The sequence below is a fragment of the Calidris pugnax genome, unplaced genomic scaffold (assembly GCF_001431845.1).
Source record: "Calidris pugnax isolate Ruff unplaced genomic scaffold, ASM143184v1 scaffold316, whole genome shotgun sequence".
NCBI lineage: Eukaryota > Metazoa > Chordata > Aves > Charadriiformes > Scolopacidae > Calidris > Calidris pugnax.
In genome coordinates, this window is record NW_015091194.1 from 1304116 (window position 1) to 1325559 (window position 21444).

Consider the following 21444-nt stretch of genomic DNA (forward strand, 5'->3'; position numbering starts at 1 on the left):
GTCCCCCTGTACTGGGCACTGGTGAGACCCCACCTCGAGTACTGTGTCCAGTTTTGGGCCCCCTACCACAAGAGGGACATTGAGGTGCTGGAGCGGGTCCAGAGAAGGGCAACGAAGCTGGTGAGGGGTCTGGAGCACAAGTCTTACGAGGAGAGGCTGAGGGAGCTGGGGTTGTTCAGTCTGGGGAAGAGGAGACTGAGGGGAGACCTTATCGCTCTGTACAAGTACCTGAAAGGAGGCTGTAGAGAGACGGGGGTCGGTCTCTTCTCCCAAGTTACAGATGTCAGGACAAGGAGTAATGGCTTCAAGTTGCGCCAGGGGAAGTTCAGGTTGGATATTAGGAAACATTTCTTTACTGAAAGGGTTATCCAGCATTGGAATGGGCTGCCCAGGGAGGTGGTGGAGTCACCATCCCTGGAGGTATTTAAGAAACGTGTAGACATGGCTCTTCAGGGCATGCTCTAGTGCCCAAGATTACTGGTTTGTGGTGGGGTGCTGTGTGGGTGGGTGATGGTTTTTGGTTTGGTGGTTGTTGTTGTGTGTTTAGGTGGTGGGTACTGGTTTTTTTTTGTTTGTTTGGTTGGTTGGTTGTTTTTTTTTTGTGGTTGGACTCGATGATCTCTGAGGTCCCTTCCAACCACTACAATTCTGTGATTCTGTGATTCTGAGTGCATAAAAATAATGAATGCAGAGGTTGTGTGGGTGTAAGGAGTAAAAGCCTGAGGATAATGCCATCCCATGGCTGCAGGGGTGCAGCGAGGCAGATAGTCTGCGTGGCAGTCCCTGAGAAAGCTGCAGTCTTGTCTGTGAGCATCTGGCTGTCTGTACTGAGGGAGAATATTCTTTTTTTTGTGGTTAAAATTCTGTTGTTTCTTTCAAGGACTGCGTTAGATAAATTGGTATTACTGTTGCTTGTTTTAAGGTTCCAGCTAGGGTGGCTTGTTTAAAGCTTTAAATCGTACTTGCAGTTCATTTAGTGACACTAGTTATAAAGTAAATAAAACGTGGTTTAAGACAACCTGCCTTGTTCCAGCATCACTTCTCCAGCTTTGCGTGATAGCCCCTTTGTTGCTGTTATTTGAAGATGTCCTTTGAAGATTGCTTATGTTTCAAAATAGGTTGTATTTATTGTGCCAAGGTGAGAAAGCAACAGAGAGATACAAGATAGAATAAGTAGTTTCTTTATTACCTAGCAGCTCTTCAGAGTGGCAAACCTTGCCCTTGTTTCTGTAATAGGGTGCTATTGTAATGAATGAAAACAGGTTCCTACATCTCCTTTAGTGTCCTCATCTTATGATTAGAGGAATCTTATGCACAGCTGTGAGAACATCACCATTATAGGAGGAATGATTGAAATAATAGCTAAAAGCTGGAGTGACAAAGTTACATATTTAGGCCTGGAACACAGATTTTCCAGAGGAAAATCAGTTACCAATATTTAACATTTTGTTGTGTCTGGGCAGTACTTCTGAACTTTTATAATTCTAAGGAAGTATAGTAAAGTTTAAACCTTTATTTTTTAAGTGTTATCTTAGTAGGTTTTTTTTAAATATGTACATCTATGAACACTGAGCATTTTTTTTTTGTGTTCAAATGCTGTATCTTTTGATTTTAGTTTAGTTTTTTATTGTATTACATGGTGGTTTCCGTTAGCTATAAATTAAATTATTACGGCAGTTTTGATATTATCGCAGGGTTACTATTATTATTTTTTTTAAAGATGGTACTTTTTTGCTCCTGGTGTTGTTCCTATCAGACCTTCATCTATGAGTAAAAGCAAAAGTTACAGGATGTATTACTGTTATGGCTGGGTAGTTAATGCTTGGTGGTATTTGCAGCAGATTTTGTTGAACCAGTTTATGGAAAACTGTTGCCTCAAAGATTATTTTTAATATTTAGAAAAGGCTAAATTATGCTGTAGTCTGTCAAAGTGATTCTCCCATTGTTCCTAAGATCAATTACATACATAACTTGTAATGTGTGACTGAGACAAAGCGTAGAACAGTGGAGGTTTACTTTTTCCAGTGTGAAAATCCAAGTAGTTACTCTTTTTTTTTTTTTTTTTTTTTTGATCTGGGACATTCTGTTTAGCTTTACAAGGTTGAATTAGTTTAGGTCACAGATGTTATGTCGCAGTGGACTGTATAAAATACTCGTGTGTAGTGATGTCAGTCATAAGGCTTACAAGATGCTAATCTTAGGTATCCGAGCATTTACATTGTTCCAAGGAATATTTACTTGAAATGAGGAATAACTGCAGGGAGACATCTCCAGGCTTGCTGTTGGGGATGTTGAGAATATCAAGTTGTTCAGGAATGTATGGCTGAGAGAGTTAGCTGATTGGAAGTTAAAGTAGGGTTCCCAAAGCAAACCTTTGAAGTAAGATTTTTATAATTCCCTTTTAGGGGTGAGGTAGGTGAAAACATCTCCTGATTCATTTTAAAATTCCTTAATGGAAGTATAATTCCATATATTTCTGTCTAAGCTACAAATATATTCACCTGTGTTAGAGATACAGAAGCTCTGGAGTATTTAGGAAAAGCTATTTTAGTATTTAAGAAAAAACAGGGTATTCTCTAGTTTGCTAGCAGTGATGTAAGGTGTTTTGTTTTGGTTTTTTTTTTTTTTTCATGGAATTCAGAATATATGAAAAGACTTCAGGAGTTTTGATGGGAATGTTACTAAGCGGAGAACTTTGCTGCTTCTCCTTTTTGGGGTGTATCTTGGTATTAGAAGTATCACTCCTCAGTTGTGAGCTGGGACTGAAAGGAATGATGCTGTTTTCTGTATGATTTCTGCCACGTGCTCTTGCAGTCATGTCGTGGGCATGTAGTGATTTGGGCTGAGGGACCCAAGAGAAAAGTAGCCCTGCAAATGAATGGGTTTGTGTTCAATCAGCCAGCTGAAATAATCTCATCCTGTAAATGCATGAAAGCTGGATGTAATTTTAATCCTGAATGTCCTTAAAATGGTTTCTTTAGTAATTGAAGGATTTCTTCAACATCCAAGCTTTTTTGCTCATTCAATGTGGGTTTGAGAAGTGAGATACGTGCTCTCTGACCTCATCGGGCAGAAGAGCACTGATTCAGTACTGTTCTTCAGGCTGGATGTTTTGTCTGTATTTTAAGCTTTGTAGGACTAAGTGTACCTGTTCTCTTTGGTTGTGTGGTTGCACTGTTTTCTCCTGGTTTAGTGTATCTTAGTTTTCATTTGATAAATCCCAATAATCTACCTTCTTCAGTTTCCGTGTCATAAGCAAAGTTATCATTTCCACATCTTTTAGTCTTAAAGATTAATAGAAGGAGTTATTTTTAGAAAAGGATGGAGTGGCTTGAAAAAATCTTTTGACATTTTGGGTTGGTCTGTTGTAGGTTTAGTTATTTGCCCGAGTTTTGTGTTTAAACTTTACAGCTAAGAGGATTTGGCTTTTTGTACATTTATTTAATTGTTAAATATTTTAGAAAGGTGATAGGAAACTTCAATTTTTTGGGGATAACCAGAGAGGATTAATTTAAACTTCAAGGTCCAGGGAAGGGTGCTTGTAAACCTAACAAAGTTGTTTCTTAAAAAAAAAACCCAAACAAACAAACAAACAAAAAACGAAACCCATAAAAAAACTGGACCAAACAAACCTACCAAAAAATCCCACCCTTTTTTCTGTATAAGCTGATTAATAGGTGTTAATAAAGAAGATAGAAGAGTAAGGTGATAAGGAACGTGTGATAGCGACTCTGAGTCTTTCACTAGGCAAAGATTGAATTTGGGAGAATATTATTGGTGTCTCCGTTGCCATTTTTGAGACAATAGAACAGTGAGTTATTTGTAAATTGTGAAAACTTTAATAGTATTATTGTCCTTCTCATTTGAGTTATTTGTAAATTGTGAGAACTTTAATAGTATTATTGTCCTTCTCATTTCAAAACATTAAGATATAAACTAATTATGAAATTATACAATATTAAAATAGGTTGAAATGAATCGTACAGTTTCTACTTCAGAGTAATTGTCTCAAGGTGCCTAGAGATTCAGCTTTAGTACAGTAACTCCTGAGTATGATCTGTGTAATGAAGAGAGCATTCTTCTTAATTTTTCTTCAATTTTTAAAAACCTGTGTGGTCCTATCACAATGCAGAGTCTGGCTAAACCTTGGAAGATCCTGTACAAGCGAATCTCTAGCAAGTAACTTTGGGAAGGTGTTGCTTCTTATGAATCAGAAGGTATTGATAGTGTCCAGGATTATCTCCAGGTGAAAGACGTGGACAGGATGTTGTCCTGTTGACAAAACAGCCTCATAGAAGTCAATCTCATATTTTGAAAGATAGGTGAATTGGTGGGGGATGGAAGTTCTGACTCCAACAACGTTTAGGGCACAAAATAAATAACGGAGCTGTTTGTATCTTCTAAAGCTGTTGAATAAAATAGTTTGGAAAGTTTCAATTGGAGGAGGTCTGAGTTGGCACGATTTTTATAGAATACTGTACTGTTGACATTGTTTCTCAAGTCCTCAACTCTAGAAAAAGTGTGCTTTGCTTCCACTTTGTTCTAAATATCCTGCCAATTTTGAAACATGGATAAAAGTAGCTTTAATATTCAGCCTTTGGTTTCCAATAAAGGGCTCACAATAGCAGTATAATTTTTGCAAACTTTTGTGCTTAAAGTTGTAGACAAACCTTGCTATAAACTACTCAGTAGATTTGCTAGACAAGCTTGTGATTGAGTGCTATGTATGCTTGCCTTTTTGCTTCCACCTAGAATCCAGGGCCATTACTTTCTGTAACCATTTCAGTGAGCTGCCATAGTTTTCAGTCTGTACTGTCACCTGATCCAAGCATGCGCCAAAATACCCACCGTTTCTGGCTACTGTCTGCTGAATCTGCTTTGCAAACCCTTAGTTCTTAAGCTTTTGCCTTAGCAAAAAAAAAAAAAACCAACAACAGACACTCTTACGGAGTGTACTGGACACATGCCATCCTGCTTCCCTAACTCCTCTAATTGTTTATGTAAATCCTTAGCTTTACTAAACTTGTAAATGCTCCAATGGCATCCCCGTGTGAAATTGTGTGGCTCATGTGTCAAAAAAAGGCTGCTTGTGAAAATCTTTGTCAGAAGAATATGAATGCTACACATTGCACTGCATTCAGTGTTTTGTATCAATTTCTTATTGCAATGTCATGGTGTTTGATTTTAATTGTAGACAATCATTTTGTGTTTTAATATGCAAAGGTAAGTTCATGTAAACTGTGAATGTACAGTATTTATATATAAAGATACTGCTTCGTATTTTTGGCCTCTTTCTGGAAGAAAAAATACTCAATTAATTGTCATAAGCAGAGGACCCAGTCTTCTTTACAAACACTTGTTTATGCATGACTCGTATAGAAATTTTTGAACTTGTGCAATAAGTTTTTTTTTTGATTTTTTGAAAGATACTGGGCCTGATCCTGTTAACACTGAAGACAATGGCTGGAAAATTGTTCTTATCTCTAATAAGAATGAAAATGATCCCTTATATTACTCTAGTTAATGGTTTTGTTTATTCTGACGTTGAGCAGATTTTCAGAGTAAAGGGTTAAATGTTGCTTTAGTAAGACATAGTGATGTAACCTTACAATAATGTCTGCTTTCCCTTATGATAAGGCTTTCTTGTAGATAAGTTAGGGGAGAAAATTGTCTTAACTCTCTTACCAACTTGTTCCTAAACTCAAATTTAAACAATAAATTCCTGTGGAGGCAAGTTAAACGTTTGCATACAGTTTGGGACCCGTCACTATTTCTACCTTTTCTGTTCCCTTAAGCATATCTGTTCCCTTTCAAGATCCCATTCTATTTCAGTTTTTACTGTGGCTACATACCTTTTCAGTGTCATCTTCTTCTTATTTGTAGTCTTGATTCCACAGCACTTTCCCCGTCCATCCCCAGTCACTTCACCTGTTGCTCACTTTCATCTCCTTTGTCACGACTTCACATTTTCTTGCGCTTTTTGTCATAGAAAGGTCATTGGTGACAAGTAGGAGCAGGTTTTGCCAAATAGTACCGAAGGGTGTGAAAAGTGGTTATTTAGAAAAATTGGCTTTTTTTTTTAATCTTTGCTTATGTCTAGAAAAAGGTTACTTCTCCTTTGCAGGCATTTTTCTGTGAAGTGCAAAAATCTGTGTGGCTGATCAGTCATTTATTTATAGCCAGCTGTCTGTGATCAAGTCTAATTGGGGAAGAATTGTTCTGCATAGTCAGTGAACCATTTTTCCTACTACTTACACTTCCCTGTTATAGAGAAAAACACCCATTGATAAGCAATCTTTTTGTCCAGGATTGCCTGGGGAAGGAGGAATTGCTCCCAAAGATCCCTGTCCCTTCCACCGTGAAGTGTTTAGTGCTAACATTCACTGAAGGTGCTGGTGGTCTCATCTCCCACGCAGCTCTGTATTTTGTCAGATGTTGTTGCTTTTTGCCTTAAAATGGATTTCCAAAGTTGCTCCTTTCACCTCCTTCAGTGGTGGCAGCCATGGCAGCCTCTGGTCAGAGATGTATATGCAAAGGAGAAGACATTTCACCTCCCTCTTCCCTGTGTGCCTACTGCCAGTGGGTCTCATGGCTCAGCCTGGGAGCTCCAGACCTATGGCTTATTTCTCCATCATTCTCAGCTCTTGAAAGCTGAAAAGTGGGAGACCTTGCTAGCAGGTAACTCCACCAGCTGAGTCAGCAGCCCTATGGCTTATTTCTCCATCATTCTCAGCTCTTGAAAGCTGAAAAGTGGGAGACCTTGCCAGCAGGTAACTCCACCAGCTGAGTCAGGATTACTGTGGATCACCTCAAGCTTTTGATTTGCCCAGTCAGTGAAAGTGCTTAAACTGTTGTCGCTGTCAAATTGCTGTGCCTCATTGAAACCCCCTGAAGGTGAACTCAGGCATGATGGACCACGATGGATACAGCTCATGAAAATCCTTAGTCGGTTTTGTGTCTTAATATATAGATTTTTGTCTTGATTGTGGAAAACTCTCCTAAGAACTATCACTGTAGGGTTATTTTTTTTTTCTCTGTTCAGTGTTAATTTCTTAAAGCAAAGGTTGGATAAACTTCAGTCTGGACCTCCAAGGCTGCTATGAGTTACACAAGCATTAGCATCTGAAGTTTAGGTATAGTTGGATATACATACCTTTGTGCTCATTTTTTTAATTAGGAAAGGGTCATCAGTTTATTTTAGAAAGCTGAAAGCCTAGTTCTAAACAAAGAGTTGAGGTAAATTCATGAATGAATACATCTTGCTGTACAATATTTTTGTTTTAGTAAATTTCAAAATATGTGTATATCTGCATCTGTCATTTTTGTTTGTCATGTTGTCAGAGAATCTAGTGTATGATGTAATTATCATACACTATATTTATAAATATTCCTGATAGTACAAAATTGGTTCCAAATGGGTCTTAGGTTTGGACATCGCTATTTTAAATTACCATTCAGCAAGGAAATCTCAACGGCTGGAAGTTTTTATCTGTGCAAAGTTCAGTTGATTTCAGGAAAATTGTGTAAGAATCTATCTAGACAGAACGCTTTATAGCATCCGAGTGCCTATTGTTTGTTATTGTTTTTCTTCTTATTTTATGTATCAACAATTAATGTAGTTTTCAACTAAGGTCATTGGTACAGGTAAGCCATTTTGAAAGAAGCAGCAGTTGACAAACTAATTGTAAACAACAATATTTGTCTTGATATGTAAAAAGCTTGTGAGACAAGCTTTAGTTTTGGGAAACTAATTGCTTAACAGTTAAATGAATTGCATAAACTTATTCTAGTAGTGCTCTTTTTTGCGTTTTTAATGTAGTATTCAAGAAAAGCAGGTAGGATACATTTTTACATATAACCTCAAAAACACTAAAGGTAATTTGAATCTATCTGGGGGGAGGAAAAAGCTGCAGTTGCCAGGGTACTGTAGCAAAAAAAGCATCAACACATACATAGTCAACATATATCTTGTACTTCTAAATGTTGTTAATCTAGAAGTAGTTTAAATACGGCTTCTCAAAGGCAGAAGTTGTGAAAGGACCACAGAGCTGTGCGTTTGATTAGTGATACAGTTTTGAACAAGGATTTTTAAAAATCTGGTTAACAGAGAAAACTGCTTGCAGTAGGAAAAACTGTTGAGGTTATTTCAAATTGTCAAGCGTATACCAAAGTAAAATGTTACTTTCTTACTACAGATACTGCTTCATTACTACTTCATTACTACTAGTAGTTTTTCAATATTGCAGATGATATGGGATGCTTTGCTGCAGGTTCCATGCTGCTCTCATGTTGTTGGAAATGGACAGTATGGGCTTCAAGTAGGTAGAGCCTGGAACAGCATCCACAGTGTTTTGGTATCATTATCTGTCATATGGACAACAACAAGAACGCAGTAATCTGTCAGAACCTGCTCGCATGGGTGATAAACAAGAAAATTAATTAAAAAGCCCCAGTAGTGTTTGCTTGAAGTGTGATAGCTAGGAAATAAAAAGTGTCCAGATACAACAAAACACTCGAATATGAAAAATTCGACTTTTCAGAATAATTGCATGAAGCTTTATGTTGGCGTAGTGCAGAATAGTGAACTGATTTATACTTTGTCTTTCAGATGAACCAGAGACACGAGATGCATGGTGGGCAGAAATCAGACAAGAAATAAAATCCCATGCCAAGGCATTGGGTTGTCATGCTGTAGTGGGCTACAGTGAATCAACTAGCATTTGGTAAATCACGATGATGATTTGATTTTCAAAATGCCACAGAAAATTTATTTCATCTTCAGTGGATTAAAAATTAGTAACTATTTCAACACAATTGTTAGTACTGTCTAGTATACCTCCTTCAGAGAGTTTGTTAAAGTAACTTTCTAAGATGTTAGTACTGTGCTTTTGTTTAGTATCTTTTGGTTTGCGTTTTTATTGGGTTTTAAGTTTTTTCTAATGAATATTGCAATTTTTATTTTTTAAAATAGATTTAAACCTATGCATTTGCTTTTGTTGTAATAATATTACTTTATCTATGAATTTTTCTAAATCTAGTCAACCTAAATATTAAGATTTCCTAAAAGTAGATGTACTTTAGTTTTTATATTGGGTAACAACTGGCAGACCAGTACTTAAATGGTAAACTTCAAACTTAAGGCACTAAATTCTGTACTAGGAATGTATTAATTATAAGTTAAAGGAGAATATGCTGCTTCATAGATATAGAATAGTTTAGGTGTAAAACTCCTGTATTGCTTTCTGGAAAATGTGGGTCATTATTTTTATCTTTCAGTCCTACAGTAGTATTTAACATACTAAACTGCAGCTCTGCAGTGGTCTTTCTGAGGTTAAATTCCCCAGATCTGCATTCTATTCAGGCCAAAACTCCTGTGTCTTACTGTATTCCCTTTGACTAAGAGAATTCCCATCTTGTGTATTTTGGTGGCTTAATAACAAACTTCATGAGAGGCTTGGAGATTGGGAGGAATATTTGGGATTCATCTAATTACTCATCCTTCTCTCTTTCTGGCCCAGGAAAGTTTGTGTCCTTCTTTAGCTCCAGAAGGTAATCTATGAAGAAGCCCTCCTGGGGCTTAGTATGTCTCATTGATACCAAACAGAAAAGTACTCTGGTTTGGATTGCTTTAGGAAAGTGGCTGAAGCAAACTCAAACATCTGAACTTCTTTTCTGTCAAGTTGATTTTGCTTAAATACTTTAAAGAAAAAACACTTTTTTAAAGAGGGAAGTTGGAAAATGAAGCTTCATTTTATTTTGCAAGTAGAAGTTGAAGGAGGAAATACAGAGTTACACAGTGCTTTGATGAGTACACACCATCTGTTGGTAAAGTATAAGATAACCAGAAATAATCAGTTTGAAAGCCACAGCATTGATTATATCACATCTGTTGCTCCGTCCCATTATTTGCTTCACTACAGGTGAAAAAAAAATGAAAAACCACCACCAAATATATTGACCTAACTATGGGGAAAAGAATTTACAAAGTATAAATAGGCAGTCAGTTATTGGGTTATTTCACACTTGCATTTTTCTGAAGGAATTTGCTGTGCTAGTAATTGATCATTGATAAAATAGTTTATTAGCATTCCCACGCTCACTTGCCAGCTCAGCTTTATTCTGTGCTTAAAGAGCAAGGCTCTCTCTGGAAGTACTGGTCTGCCAGACGTGTTACATAAGAAAAATTATTCTGGAAAGAGAAATAACAAATAAAAAAAGCACGTGTATCATTCTGGAAAATGCAGAAAAGCTTTTCTCCACGTTTTCCAATATAGTATTTTAAGTACTGAATGTTAGAGATTTGTTTCATAATTTCAGAAATATTAAAAGCTCCGTGATCTTTAACTCTGAGAGCTTTAACTCTGCTAAGTGATGAACTTTACATGCTGTATGTACCATTATTGTAGTTGTTCATAGCCAAATTTTACTGTTTTGCTACTTTTTATCCTCCAAGAAGCACCCTTGTCAGTGTTGTATTGTAACTTCATTCTGAAAGTGAATGTTTATAAGATGATGAGGCTCTCAACTTCCATTTTACATTGGTAAACAATTATAACTTGTTTTTTAACGTTTCTTTGCTTTTCTTGGTTGGCTGGATTTCTTTGCATTGAAAAACACACTTGTTAGTCTTTGTGATGTGATAGCATATTATTTATGACATGGGGCAAAGCTCTTTAGTCTTTCTGTTCGATACTCCTGCATCTCTTGTGAGATTTAATAGATAAAATTGCACAAATGCCCAAAATTAGTAGTTGTATTGAATTCGTTGAGACTTTTTTGTACCAGCTTTTTTAATCTAATAGTTTTAAATAAAAGTAATGCTAAGTAGTAGGAATTCACTTTGTTGTAATTCTTTTCTCTTATAGTGAAGAGGTCTGTATTTTGTCCGCGTCTGGCACAGCAGCTGTACTGAACCCTAGGTTTCTTCAGGATGGCACCATGGAAGGCTGTTTGGAACAAAGGTTGTCTTGGCAGCCTGGCTTCTTTTCCATAGGGTCAGAGAAGGGAGAGGTTGATTTTTTTCCTCAGAGCCAAGATAGTTCTTCTCTATTAGGGTAGGTTACAGTGTTACAGTGCAGGATGCGGGACCAACCACTTTACTGCTTTTCACTAACAACAACAACAACAGGAGTAATGGAACTCTGCACCAAATTAGATATTCTGTTTTTATTTCTAACAGTCTGAATAAGGTAACACATTTGACTACTAACCACAGACCATAACTCAGTTCTTTTTTCTTTGCCACTCTTCAGGTATCTTCCTTAACTTTATATCACACTATAAAAAATGAGAGATGTATGATAAATTACATAAGCCAAACACTGCTGTGGCTATGATATGTGCATATATGCTCTCTATATACTATTTAAGAGCTGGATGGGAGGTAAAAAAGCTTGGTGGTAAAATGAAGATGATGCCAGATTTTTACAAAAGATGTATGTTTTCCTTGATGTTTATGAACAAAGTCGTGAAACTGGAGGAAAAACATGAACTTGCCCTTTGTTTCTGCTCTTGCAAGTAAAATCTGCAGAATGAGTAGTGACAAACAGTTATTGTTGGGAAAAAATAAATTACCAATATGCATTAGTTAATCTAATTATGTGTTTGTTGGGGTAGTCATCAAATATTTCAAGGGATTATTGTAGTCATAAGGAAGACGATTTGTTGCACCTTAGCGCTTGCATTACTTTTTCCATAGTAACCCTGCCAGCATAGTGTTATTTATTACTCTTTTACTTTCTTAGCAGGAGGCCATTATCTTCCTGTGTAGATAGACTTTTGAAAGCTGTAGCCAGAAAAAAATTACCTGTTTTCCATACTCACTATATGATGGAGAGAAAGAAATGTCATGTTCATAGTATGAAGAAAATTGCATTTTTATCAAAATATGATTTTTGGTGCTACTAAGAGTCTTGTCATAGATTAGAAATGCCAAAGGAAGGTGAAACAATTAAACAGACAAAGCCCATGTATTTTCTGACAAATATATATGCCAAAATCTATGATAAATGATGTTCCAAATCTGTCAGATTTGCTTAAGCATCTCTTCAGAATTAACTGAGAAGAATTGTTTATGTGAAACAGAATAAATTTGAAGTGATGCAGTTAGTCTATGCTTTCCTTGTTTGTATTTCTATAGGGGTCATTTCTGGGTATTTCTTTTGGGGGAGTTGGACTAAGTGTTCTAAAGTGAATTACCTAATACCTTATCTTAGGAATAATCTTGCCATTCTTCTGACAATGTTAATATGTATTGTGTTGCTTCCAATAGGATGGTTGGTTTGTTGTTTATGGTCTGCTCGTTAAGTTTGTGTAGGTTTTTGGACACAATCCATGTAAAAGAGACTTTTCATTGTATTTGGTAGAGCAAATTCTCTGTACAACCGCTGTACCATGGACTACATTTAGACATCATAGTGCCTAAAGCCAGCTCAGTGATGGTTTAGGTTTATAGAAATCGTTAGTCATTTATATGTACTTTTTCTTGATCCCTGCATAACGAGTTTTAATGCAAGTTTTATTTGTAGCATTTTAGCTAGTATTGTGCAGCCTAATTTTATTCTAATTCATAAAATGTGTACTTGTCACATTGGTATAATGGAGCAGAGTACAGCTGCAGTGTATGATTTCAGTAGGTACCTGTAGGTGTTCAAATGTATGTGTGTGTATTGATCATTGCTGATAAGTTGCAGATGTTTTAAGTGTGTTCTCCATAATGTATTTTTAGGATTGAAGAAGCTTCCCCACCAGGCTGTGGATTTTGCCATATACCATATGATGAATTGAACATGCCATTCCCTGCTCACCTCACTTACTGTTACAACTGCAGGAAGCAAAAAGTTCCAGATGTCCTTTTCACCACAATTGATCTTCCCGTGGAGGCAATAGTTATTGGGAAGGGATGTCTTATTCAAGCCAGGTATATATATATATATATCAAAATGTTTTCTTAGTGAAGTTTTGGAGATCTTTGAAAGAATTCCTGTTGCTAAAATCCAGTCATCAAACCTTTACTTTTTATGTTGAATTGCTAGGAGTTAATGACAGTGTATTAGGGGTACAAACATTGTGGTACGTGTCATGGCATCTGGCAGCTTACCCATTTTCCTAAATTTTTTTTTGTTTGTATCTTTTTTTTTCTTCTTTTTTTTTTTTTTTTAATCCTATGGGAATTGCTGTGTTTTATCTGCCTGTGTCACACTTTACCTTGCTGTGTGGGTCTGCCAACATGGTTAGGTACAGCTGGTGCACTGGAAACTCAATGAACCGTTTGAGTCGGTCGTGTTAATTCTGTGCTAATGTCCACAACTAAACATTTCTGTGGAATTGTTGACTATGTCCAGTTGACGCTATGGTCTTTGAGTTTGGAAAGGGGATAAGGCAGTTTACAGTGAGAAAGAAGGAAGGGTTGGCTTTGTACAGTCTGTGTGGGTGGCCAACTACATGGATAAATAACTGGTTGGATGGTTGGGCTGAGAGCGGAGTGGTTTATGATTCATAACCTACCTGGATGGCCATGACAAGTGTAATAGACTCTGTGGTGGGACCTGCCCTGTTGAACATCTTAATGATGTGGAAGGGATGAGATACAATAGACTCTGCAGTGGGACCTGCCCTGTTGAACATCTTAATGGTGTGGAAGGGATGAGATACAATAGACTCTGCAGTGGGACCTGCCCTGTTGAACATCTTAATGGTGTGGAAGGGATGAGGCACTGCATTCTCTTCAAGTTTACCAGTTACACCCAGCGAGTGGGACCAGCCAATCCGATACCCGTCAGGTTTTATCCTTCTCTGAGAGTAAGGGAGACATCAGAAAACTAGAGCAAGTTCAGTGGAGAGCCACCAAGGGAGTAAGGAGCACCTGCCCTCTGAAGAGAAGCTGGAGAAAAGCACTGAGGGGGATGTAACAGCAGCCTGCCAGTGCTTACAAGGAGATTATGGAGCATATGGAGCCAGAGTCTTCACAGTGCTACACAGTGGGAGAGTGAGAGATGGTGGGCCTAAGTTGTAGCAAGAGATTGGGAGTGGATATAAGGGAAACCTTAGTTACCCATGAAGACAATCAGGAGCAGATTGCCTTAGAAGGTTGTGCGCTCTCCATCTTTGGGGGACATTTCAAGATCTGACTGGATAAAGCTCTAAGTATTGTGGTCCAAGCTCAGAGTTGACCCTGCTTTGTCTGTACAGGAGCTTGGACTGGAGACCTCCTGAAGTCCCTTCTCACCTGAGGTTTTTTTTTATAATCCTATGATTATCATTCTCTGACCGCTGCTAGAGAATTACTGAAGCTACTCTAGAGATGTGTTCTGTGCCCCTCCTTTCCGTATTATTAAACTCTGTGTTCAGTCCCATCCTGGAAATTGACTGACTTTGTGTCACACAGTGGTCCCTGATCTGTCTCTGGAGCACCTACAGTTGTCCCATTTTGTCTAGAATGGTTCCTCAAACATTACCATCCCCTAAATAAAATGAAAAACAGAAAAGACCTGAAGCTATAGTTAGAAAGATTTTGAGGTCAACTTGTTACAATTGGGTGAATTACTATGTTTTTCTGATCATGTAATAAATGTGGTCCTTAGAAGAAAGTGTTGCCTGTTCATCCGTCTGAAACATAGAGTTGTCACGTCTTCTTTTTGAATGAAAATTTGTGAGTGGAAGTAGGCAGTCACCACACTGGTGTGAGGTTTGAATTTCAGCTGATGGGGCTAAGTCTGAAGAGTGGGATATGACTAACATAATATAGTCAGAGCGGGGGTTTCTATGCTCTTTCTTTTATTATTTAAGATAAGTATTTGTAGTCTTGTTAAATGTTTGAGCTGTGAAGGCACTCTTTTTTTTTTTTTTTTTTTTTTTCTTTATTTCAAAGTGTGCCTCGAGTAACTGTTCTAACTGTTTGTACCTGAAGTGCTTAGGAGGTTTGCAGCAACAGAAATAGGTGTTTGCATTTGGGGTCTTACAAGAAGAAAAGCTGAAAATATGAATTTTCAGAGAAGGCAGTCTCAAGGAGTTTCTGTAAAGTGGTGACATTTTATTTTACAGTTGCAGCAATCTAGAAGAGTGCACCTCATCAGTTCTGAGGCTCACTTGAAAAGGGCTGCAGTAACTGTCCGTTGAAATAATCTCTTTTTGGGAGGAGGTGTTGAACAAATAATAGCAAAGAAATTGTGTTTGTCTTCAACATTTGCTTTGACAGAAGTAAGCGGGGCAAATTTTTAACAATGGCTGCTGTATGATAGGAGCCGTAGTGTGTTTAGCCAAACATGTAGTAGATGGTTATCTGGAATTTATAAAGAAGTATTTTCTACATTGCATATTTATTTGGTGCTGTCAGACTTTTATGACAAAACCCCCGTGTGATTTAGGTTGTTTCTGTCTGATAGCAGCCCTTACGCGTGTTTTAAGAAAGGCGACATGACTTCATTCAGTGATTTATAAATATAGCTCTGTTATTCTGATAGGGAGTATTTTTTGAATGTTGCTGAAGGTTAGGTATTGTTCTGTGTTATAAGGTTACTTTTTATGTTACCCATTTTTATTGTTAATATAAATAGGCAGTTTCCTATTAAAAATGGAAATCAAATCTATCTTACTGAGACTTAACGTCTCAGTTTGCCTTTCTCTTCCTGACGGGAATTTAATATTTTACAGGATTTTAAAATACAATAAAAAGAAACTGTTTGTATTGGGTTATACAATGAGAAAAAAAAAAGAAAAAAAAGAAAATACTCTGTGATGATGTTCAGTCTTCAACAATCCATGAAAACTGTTTATCTGCTGATGTCGTGCACTGTTTTGTTTTCTCAGGTTGTGCCGTCTAAAGAAGAAAGCTCAAGCTGAAGCCAATGCGACATCTATCAGTAATCTCCTGCCATTTATGGAATATGAAGTGCACACCCAACTGATGAATAAACTCAAGCTGAGAGGAATGAATGCTCTGTTTGGGCTAAGAATTCAGATCACTGTGGGTGAAAATATGCTAATGGGGTTGGCAGTAAGTACAGTTTTAATCTTGGATTCTTTTGCTTTCTTAACCGTATTTTTTCAGGACAGAAAGACGTACAGGTGTTGTGAAATTCAGAGTAACTAGAGATATTGAAATGTCATTGTAAGAATAAATGAAGTGAGAAAAGGAATGGATGAGGTGTCAAATTGCTGACAAATCAGGACAGACTGTCTTTCAACAGCAGAAAAACAGATTCAAAAATCTTGGAACTGTTAGAGGACAAGATTATTAGAAGGGGAGTGAGAGGAAAAGAAACTTTATATGGTTTAGTGGCATAAATTATACAAAAATTATTGTATTCTTTAAAGGTCCTGTCAAAGAGATCCCTGTTCCCCGAGTTGCATTACAGTTCTATGACAAATAGGGTCAATTAAGTTTCTCAATAAATCTTTTGGTTAGTTGCCAACAAGAGAATGGTGTGTCGCCTCCTCTTTATTGGCACTGAAGAAATAAATGAGAGCTTGCAGGTGACTTCGAGAAGAAATACTCATTAACAGTATTTTCTAACCTCATTCTGTCATGGGGGGTTAGAACAGTGAAGTGTGCGGCTCCTTCCTACATCAGTGAGAGAGGCTGCTTGGGTAGCACTGATTAGCTTGCACGTGCTTTTGTCTGAACTGGTGATCTGTTTTCTGCAAGTAGAAATAGGATTTACATTTACAGTTTGTGACAGTTTTAAATCCTTGAAGCCATTGCTTGCCTGTGCGAAATGGACTAGGAGAGAGATTTTAATTGATACTTTGTTTGGAACTTTTAGGTAAGTTAAGAGCTCCACCGTGGAAAAGACCTGTGAAAAGGAGAGAATTTATTAAAAGAATAGTGTTTTTTTTATAAGTCAACAGCACAGAGAGATCCATTTGATATGTGAAGAGATCATTCTGTAATGTGCGTGTCACAACGCTGTCCATTATAGCATAGGCATTTTGGGAAGCTTTATATGAAAATCTTAGAAGTAAATGCTTGTGTAATTGTCATTTTTATTAATGACTTTTTAAAAGTCTGCAACAGGTGTGTATCTAGCAGCTTTGCCAACACCTGGTGGTATTCAGATCGCTGGGAAGACTCCAAATGATGGCACCTATGAGCAGCATATATCTCACATGCAAAAGAAAATCAATGATACAATAGCAAAAAACAAGGAACTTTATGAGATTAATCCTCCAGTAAGTGAAACTTTTATACTCTTAAAGCATTCTGAGTCAAGCAAACACACAATGTCTATATCCATGAATTCTTATTGACTGAATTATTCAGAACATAAGTTGTGTTTTAATAGAGATACAGCTTAATTTCGCTATCTATTCGGAACCTGTTTGAATTTTCAGATCTCTTAAGCCACATATCCAAATAATTTTGTGTTTATCTAGATTTATTTCTCAGTAAAATTATTTTAGAATGTTTTGATTCTTAGAACTGTTAACAAATTGTTTATAAATGAAATTATTTCTAAGCTACATAGAATAACTGTTAATTTTTATATCCTTTTTAGGAGCTACCTGAAGAAATCATTGGGTCTCCCATTCCAGAGCCAAGACAACGTTCCAGGTTACTAAGATCTCAATCAGAAAGCTCTGATGAAGTTACAGAGCTTGACCTTTCACATGGGAAAAAGGATGCTTTTGTCTTGGAGGTAATAAATATTTTCAGTACTCATTTTCATACTTCTCCTCAAATATATATTAAAAAAATGGAGAAAAATTTTCTTATTCATCCCCAAAGACCGTTCTTAAATTGTATATGAATTTTTCCATTTTGTACCAGTAAAAAATGTTAGGTATTGGATTTTGCTTTGTCTCTTTTTCTTATTCTGTTTGCTTAAAGCATAGCTATATTATGCCTAGGGACAATATCTGGGAAAAGATTGCCCTGCCATTCATGGACATGTATCGTATCACAGAATCACAGAATCTTCTAGGTTGGAAGGGACCTTAAAGATCATCTTGTCCAACCGTCAACCTAACTCTGACAAAAACAGACACCCCCACAACAAACAAGGAGCATCATCACTAAACCAGACCTCCCAGCACTACATCAACCTGTCTTTTGAACACCTCCAGGGATGGTGCCTCAACCACCTCCCTGGGCAGCCCATTCCAATGGCTGATGACCCTTTCAGTGAAAAAAAATTTCCTAATATCCAGCCTGAACCTCCCCTGGCACAACCTGAGGCCATTTCCTCTCGTCCTGTCGCCTGTGACTTGGGAGAAGAGACCGACCCCCACCTCTCTACACCCTCCTTTCAGGGAGTTGGAGAGAGCAATAAGGTCTCCCCTCAGTCTCCTCTTCCCCAGACTGAACACCCCCAGTTCCCTCAGCCTCTCCTCATAAGACTTATTCTCCAGACCCCTCACCAGCTTCGTTGCCCTTCTCTGGACCCGCTCCAGGACCTCAATGTCCCTCTTGTGGTAGGGGGCCCAAAACTGGACACAGTACTCGAGGTGAGGCCTCACCAGTGCCGAGTACAGGGGGACGATCACCTCTCGGGCCCTACTCGCCACACTGTTCCTGATACAGGCCAGGATGCTGTTGGCCTTCTTGGCCACCTGGGCACACTGCTGGCTCATGTTCAGCCGACAGTCGACCAACACCCCCAGGTCCTTTTCTGCCAGGCAGCTCTCCAGCCACTCTGCCCCCAGCCTGTAGCGCTGCTTGGGGTTGTTGTGACCGAAGTGCAGGACCCGGCACTTGGCCTTGTTAAACCTCATCCCGTTGGTCTCGGCCCATCGATCCAGCCTGTCGAGATCTCTCTGCAGAGCCTCTCTACCCTCCAGCAGATCAACACTGCCACCCAGCTTGGTGTCGTCTGCGAACTTACTGAGGGTGCACTCGATCCCCTCGTCCAGATCATTGATAAAGATGTTAAAGAGAATTGGCCCCAGTACTGAGCCCTGTGGGACACCACTCGTGACTGGACGCCAGCTGGATTTAACTCCATTCACCACCACTCTCTGGGTCCGTCCCTCCAGCCAGTTTTTAACCCAGCAGAGGGTATTCCCATCCAAGCCATGGGCAGCCAGTTTCTCCAGGAGGATACTGTGGGAGACTGTATCAAAGGCTTTGCTGAAGTCCAGATAAACAACATCCACAGCCTTTCCTTCATCCAGCAAGCGGGTCACTTTGTCATAGAAGGAGATCAGGTTTGTCAAGCAGGACCTGCCCCTCGTGAACCCGTGCTGGCTGGGCCAGATCGCATGGGTGTCCTTCATGCGTCGCATGATGGCTCCCAGGATGATCTGTTCCATGATCTTCCCAGGCACCGAGGTCAGGCTGACAGGCCTGTAGTTCTCTGGATCATCCTTACGGCCCTTCTTGTGGATGGGCATCACATTTGCCAGACGCCAGTCGGCCGGGACCTCCCCAGTTTGCCAGGACTGCTGGTAAATGATGGAGAGTGGCTCCGCAAGCACTTCTGCCAGCTCCCTCAGTACCCTCGGGTGGATCTCATCTGGTCCCATAGACTTGTTTACATCTAGGTGTTGGAGCAGGTCCATCACCACCTCCCTTTGAATTATAGGGGCTTCACTCTGCTCCCCGCCCCTGCCTGCTAGTTCAGGGGTCTGGATATTTAGGGAACCCCCTGTCCTACTGCTAAAGACTGAGGCAAAGAAGGCATTTAGGACTTCAGCCTTCTCCTCATCTTTGGTCACTATGTTACCTCCTTTATCCAGTAGAGGATGGAGGTTCTCCCGAGACCTCTTCTTGCTATTAATATATTTATAGAAATTCTTTTTATTGTTTTTAACATCCAAAGCCAGGTTGAGTTCTAGTTGGGCTTTGGCCTTCCTAATCTTTTCCCTACATAACTTTGCTATACCCTTGTAGCAATATCTAGAATAATAACCAAGAGCTGTTAAGAAATAGCCTTCTGCCTACTTCAAGTAGCAGTCATGACTGATCCAAAACAGATATATTTTTATAAATATTGAGGTTCTGTGTTATCACGCTTTATATTTAGCAAAGAAAAAGCCTGTACATTCCAGTTTCAAAACTCTTATTGGTATAGTTGGATATTCAGAATTACTAGTTTCCAGAACTGGTAGTACCTAAAGCATTCAAAAAACCACAAGTATCAAGAGAGCACATAAAAGAAGACTTGCTTTTCTAAGTTTCAGCTGCTGCTTTTCAGAGTTCAAGAATTTTCAGCTTCAGAGAATACCTTCCAGTTCTTTCTACAGCTACAACTAGAAACAAGTACAACACCTGCAAATAAAGAACGTAGATTTCATTTACCTCTTTATTTACTAAAATTCAAATATGTGATTTTGACATTGTATGGTTTTGAAAGAAAGGAGACAAGTAATAAAGAAGGCTAGAGTTTTTATCTTCTTGTAGATGCAGGTATTACAAATACCTGTCCTAGACTAAGAAAAAAAAAGCAATTTAATTAAATTAGAGCCTGTATTGCAGCCCAAGGTATGTTCAAGACTTTGTTACTCTTCACAAATCACTATCTTCATAGAAAACAATCTGGAAGAAAGGTTGTAGATAGGAGAATGATAGAGTGCCGTAACAGCAGTTCATTTGAAAACAGGTTGGGAGAGGTTGGTGTAATAAATTGAGATTGGTTGGTGCTTCAAAACCCGCCTGGATGCCATCCTGTGCAACCTGCTCTAGAGCAACCTGCTCTGGCAGGGGAGTTGGACTAGATGATATCCAGAGGTCCCTTCCAAACCCTTGTCATTCTGTGATTCTGTGTGATTCTGCTATTTGAGTCCGTTTTTGCTCTTCAGTAAGTAAATTGGGAAGTCCCTAGAAGTAACTTGGATGCTAGTTAACTCTTGCATGAAAAACAAATGGGGACAGTTCTCATCAAGTATTTTTTGCCGCTGGTCTTAAGAGGTTTTTGGTTTTGTATCATCAGCTGTGTAGACTGACAGGGTTGGAATTGGATCCTCAAAACAAAGGTTATGATAGATGCTCTGTGAGACACTGTATTGAAATGGATGAGGCAATCAGAAAATACTTTGATAAATGCAAAAAAGGGTCAAATGCCTTTGTAAAAAACAGAGGGTTGTGTAGGGCACACACAAAAAAAAACCCAACCCAAAGACACTTACACTGCAAGAGGCCCTTTGGACAAGTAATGAAAAATAACAGTAAAAAACATAAAGTGTGGAATCACTTTCTGCGGTCTTTGTTAAGAAATTGGGTATCAGAAACAACATAACAATATTTCAGGAGCTTTAGTGAAGCTCCTGGCTCCGACCTGTCAAGCGTAAAATCATTGTTCGCTGGAAATATATAAGAAAAAGTAGTTTAAAAATTCACTGTGATGAGGAAATAGAGATGCTGGAAAGGCAATTATGAGAGGTAAGGCTGCCTGTAATTTTTTTTTTTTTTGAGAGGGAAAAAAAAAAAAAAAGGACTCCTCCCCTTAACTTGAGAAGGAGAAACAATACCCAATGGAGAACCCTTTAATGCCAGAGTTAAAATAGAAA

General features: G+C 38.5%; 1 protein-coding gene across 1 annotated transcript in view; it reads left to right on the plus strand.

Moving 5' to 3' along the window:
• C2CD5 (C2 calcium-dependent domain containing 5) overlaps window positions 1-21444 on the plus strand; it is a 71105-nt gene that overhangs the window by 31981 nt on the left and 17680 nt on the right. Inside the window, exons 13-18 of the mRNA XM_014959542.1 lie at window positions 8609-8723; window positions 10866-10961; window positions 12728-12919; window positions 15808-15994; window positions 17005-17169; window positions 17496-17636. Coding sequence (XP_014815028.1) covers window positions 8609-8723; window positions 10866-10961; window positions 12728-12919; window positions 15808-15994; window positions 17005-17169; window positions 17496-17636 — 896 coding nt within the window. The remainder of the gene's footprint in view (window positions 1-8608; window positions 8724-10865; window positions 10962-12727; window positions 12920-15807; window positions 15995-17004; window positions 17170-17495; window positions 17637-21444) is intronic.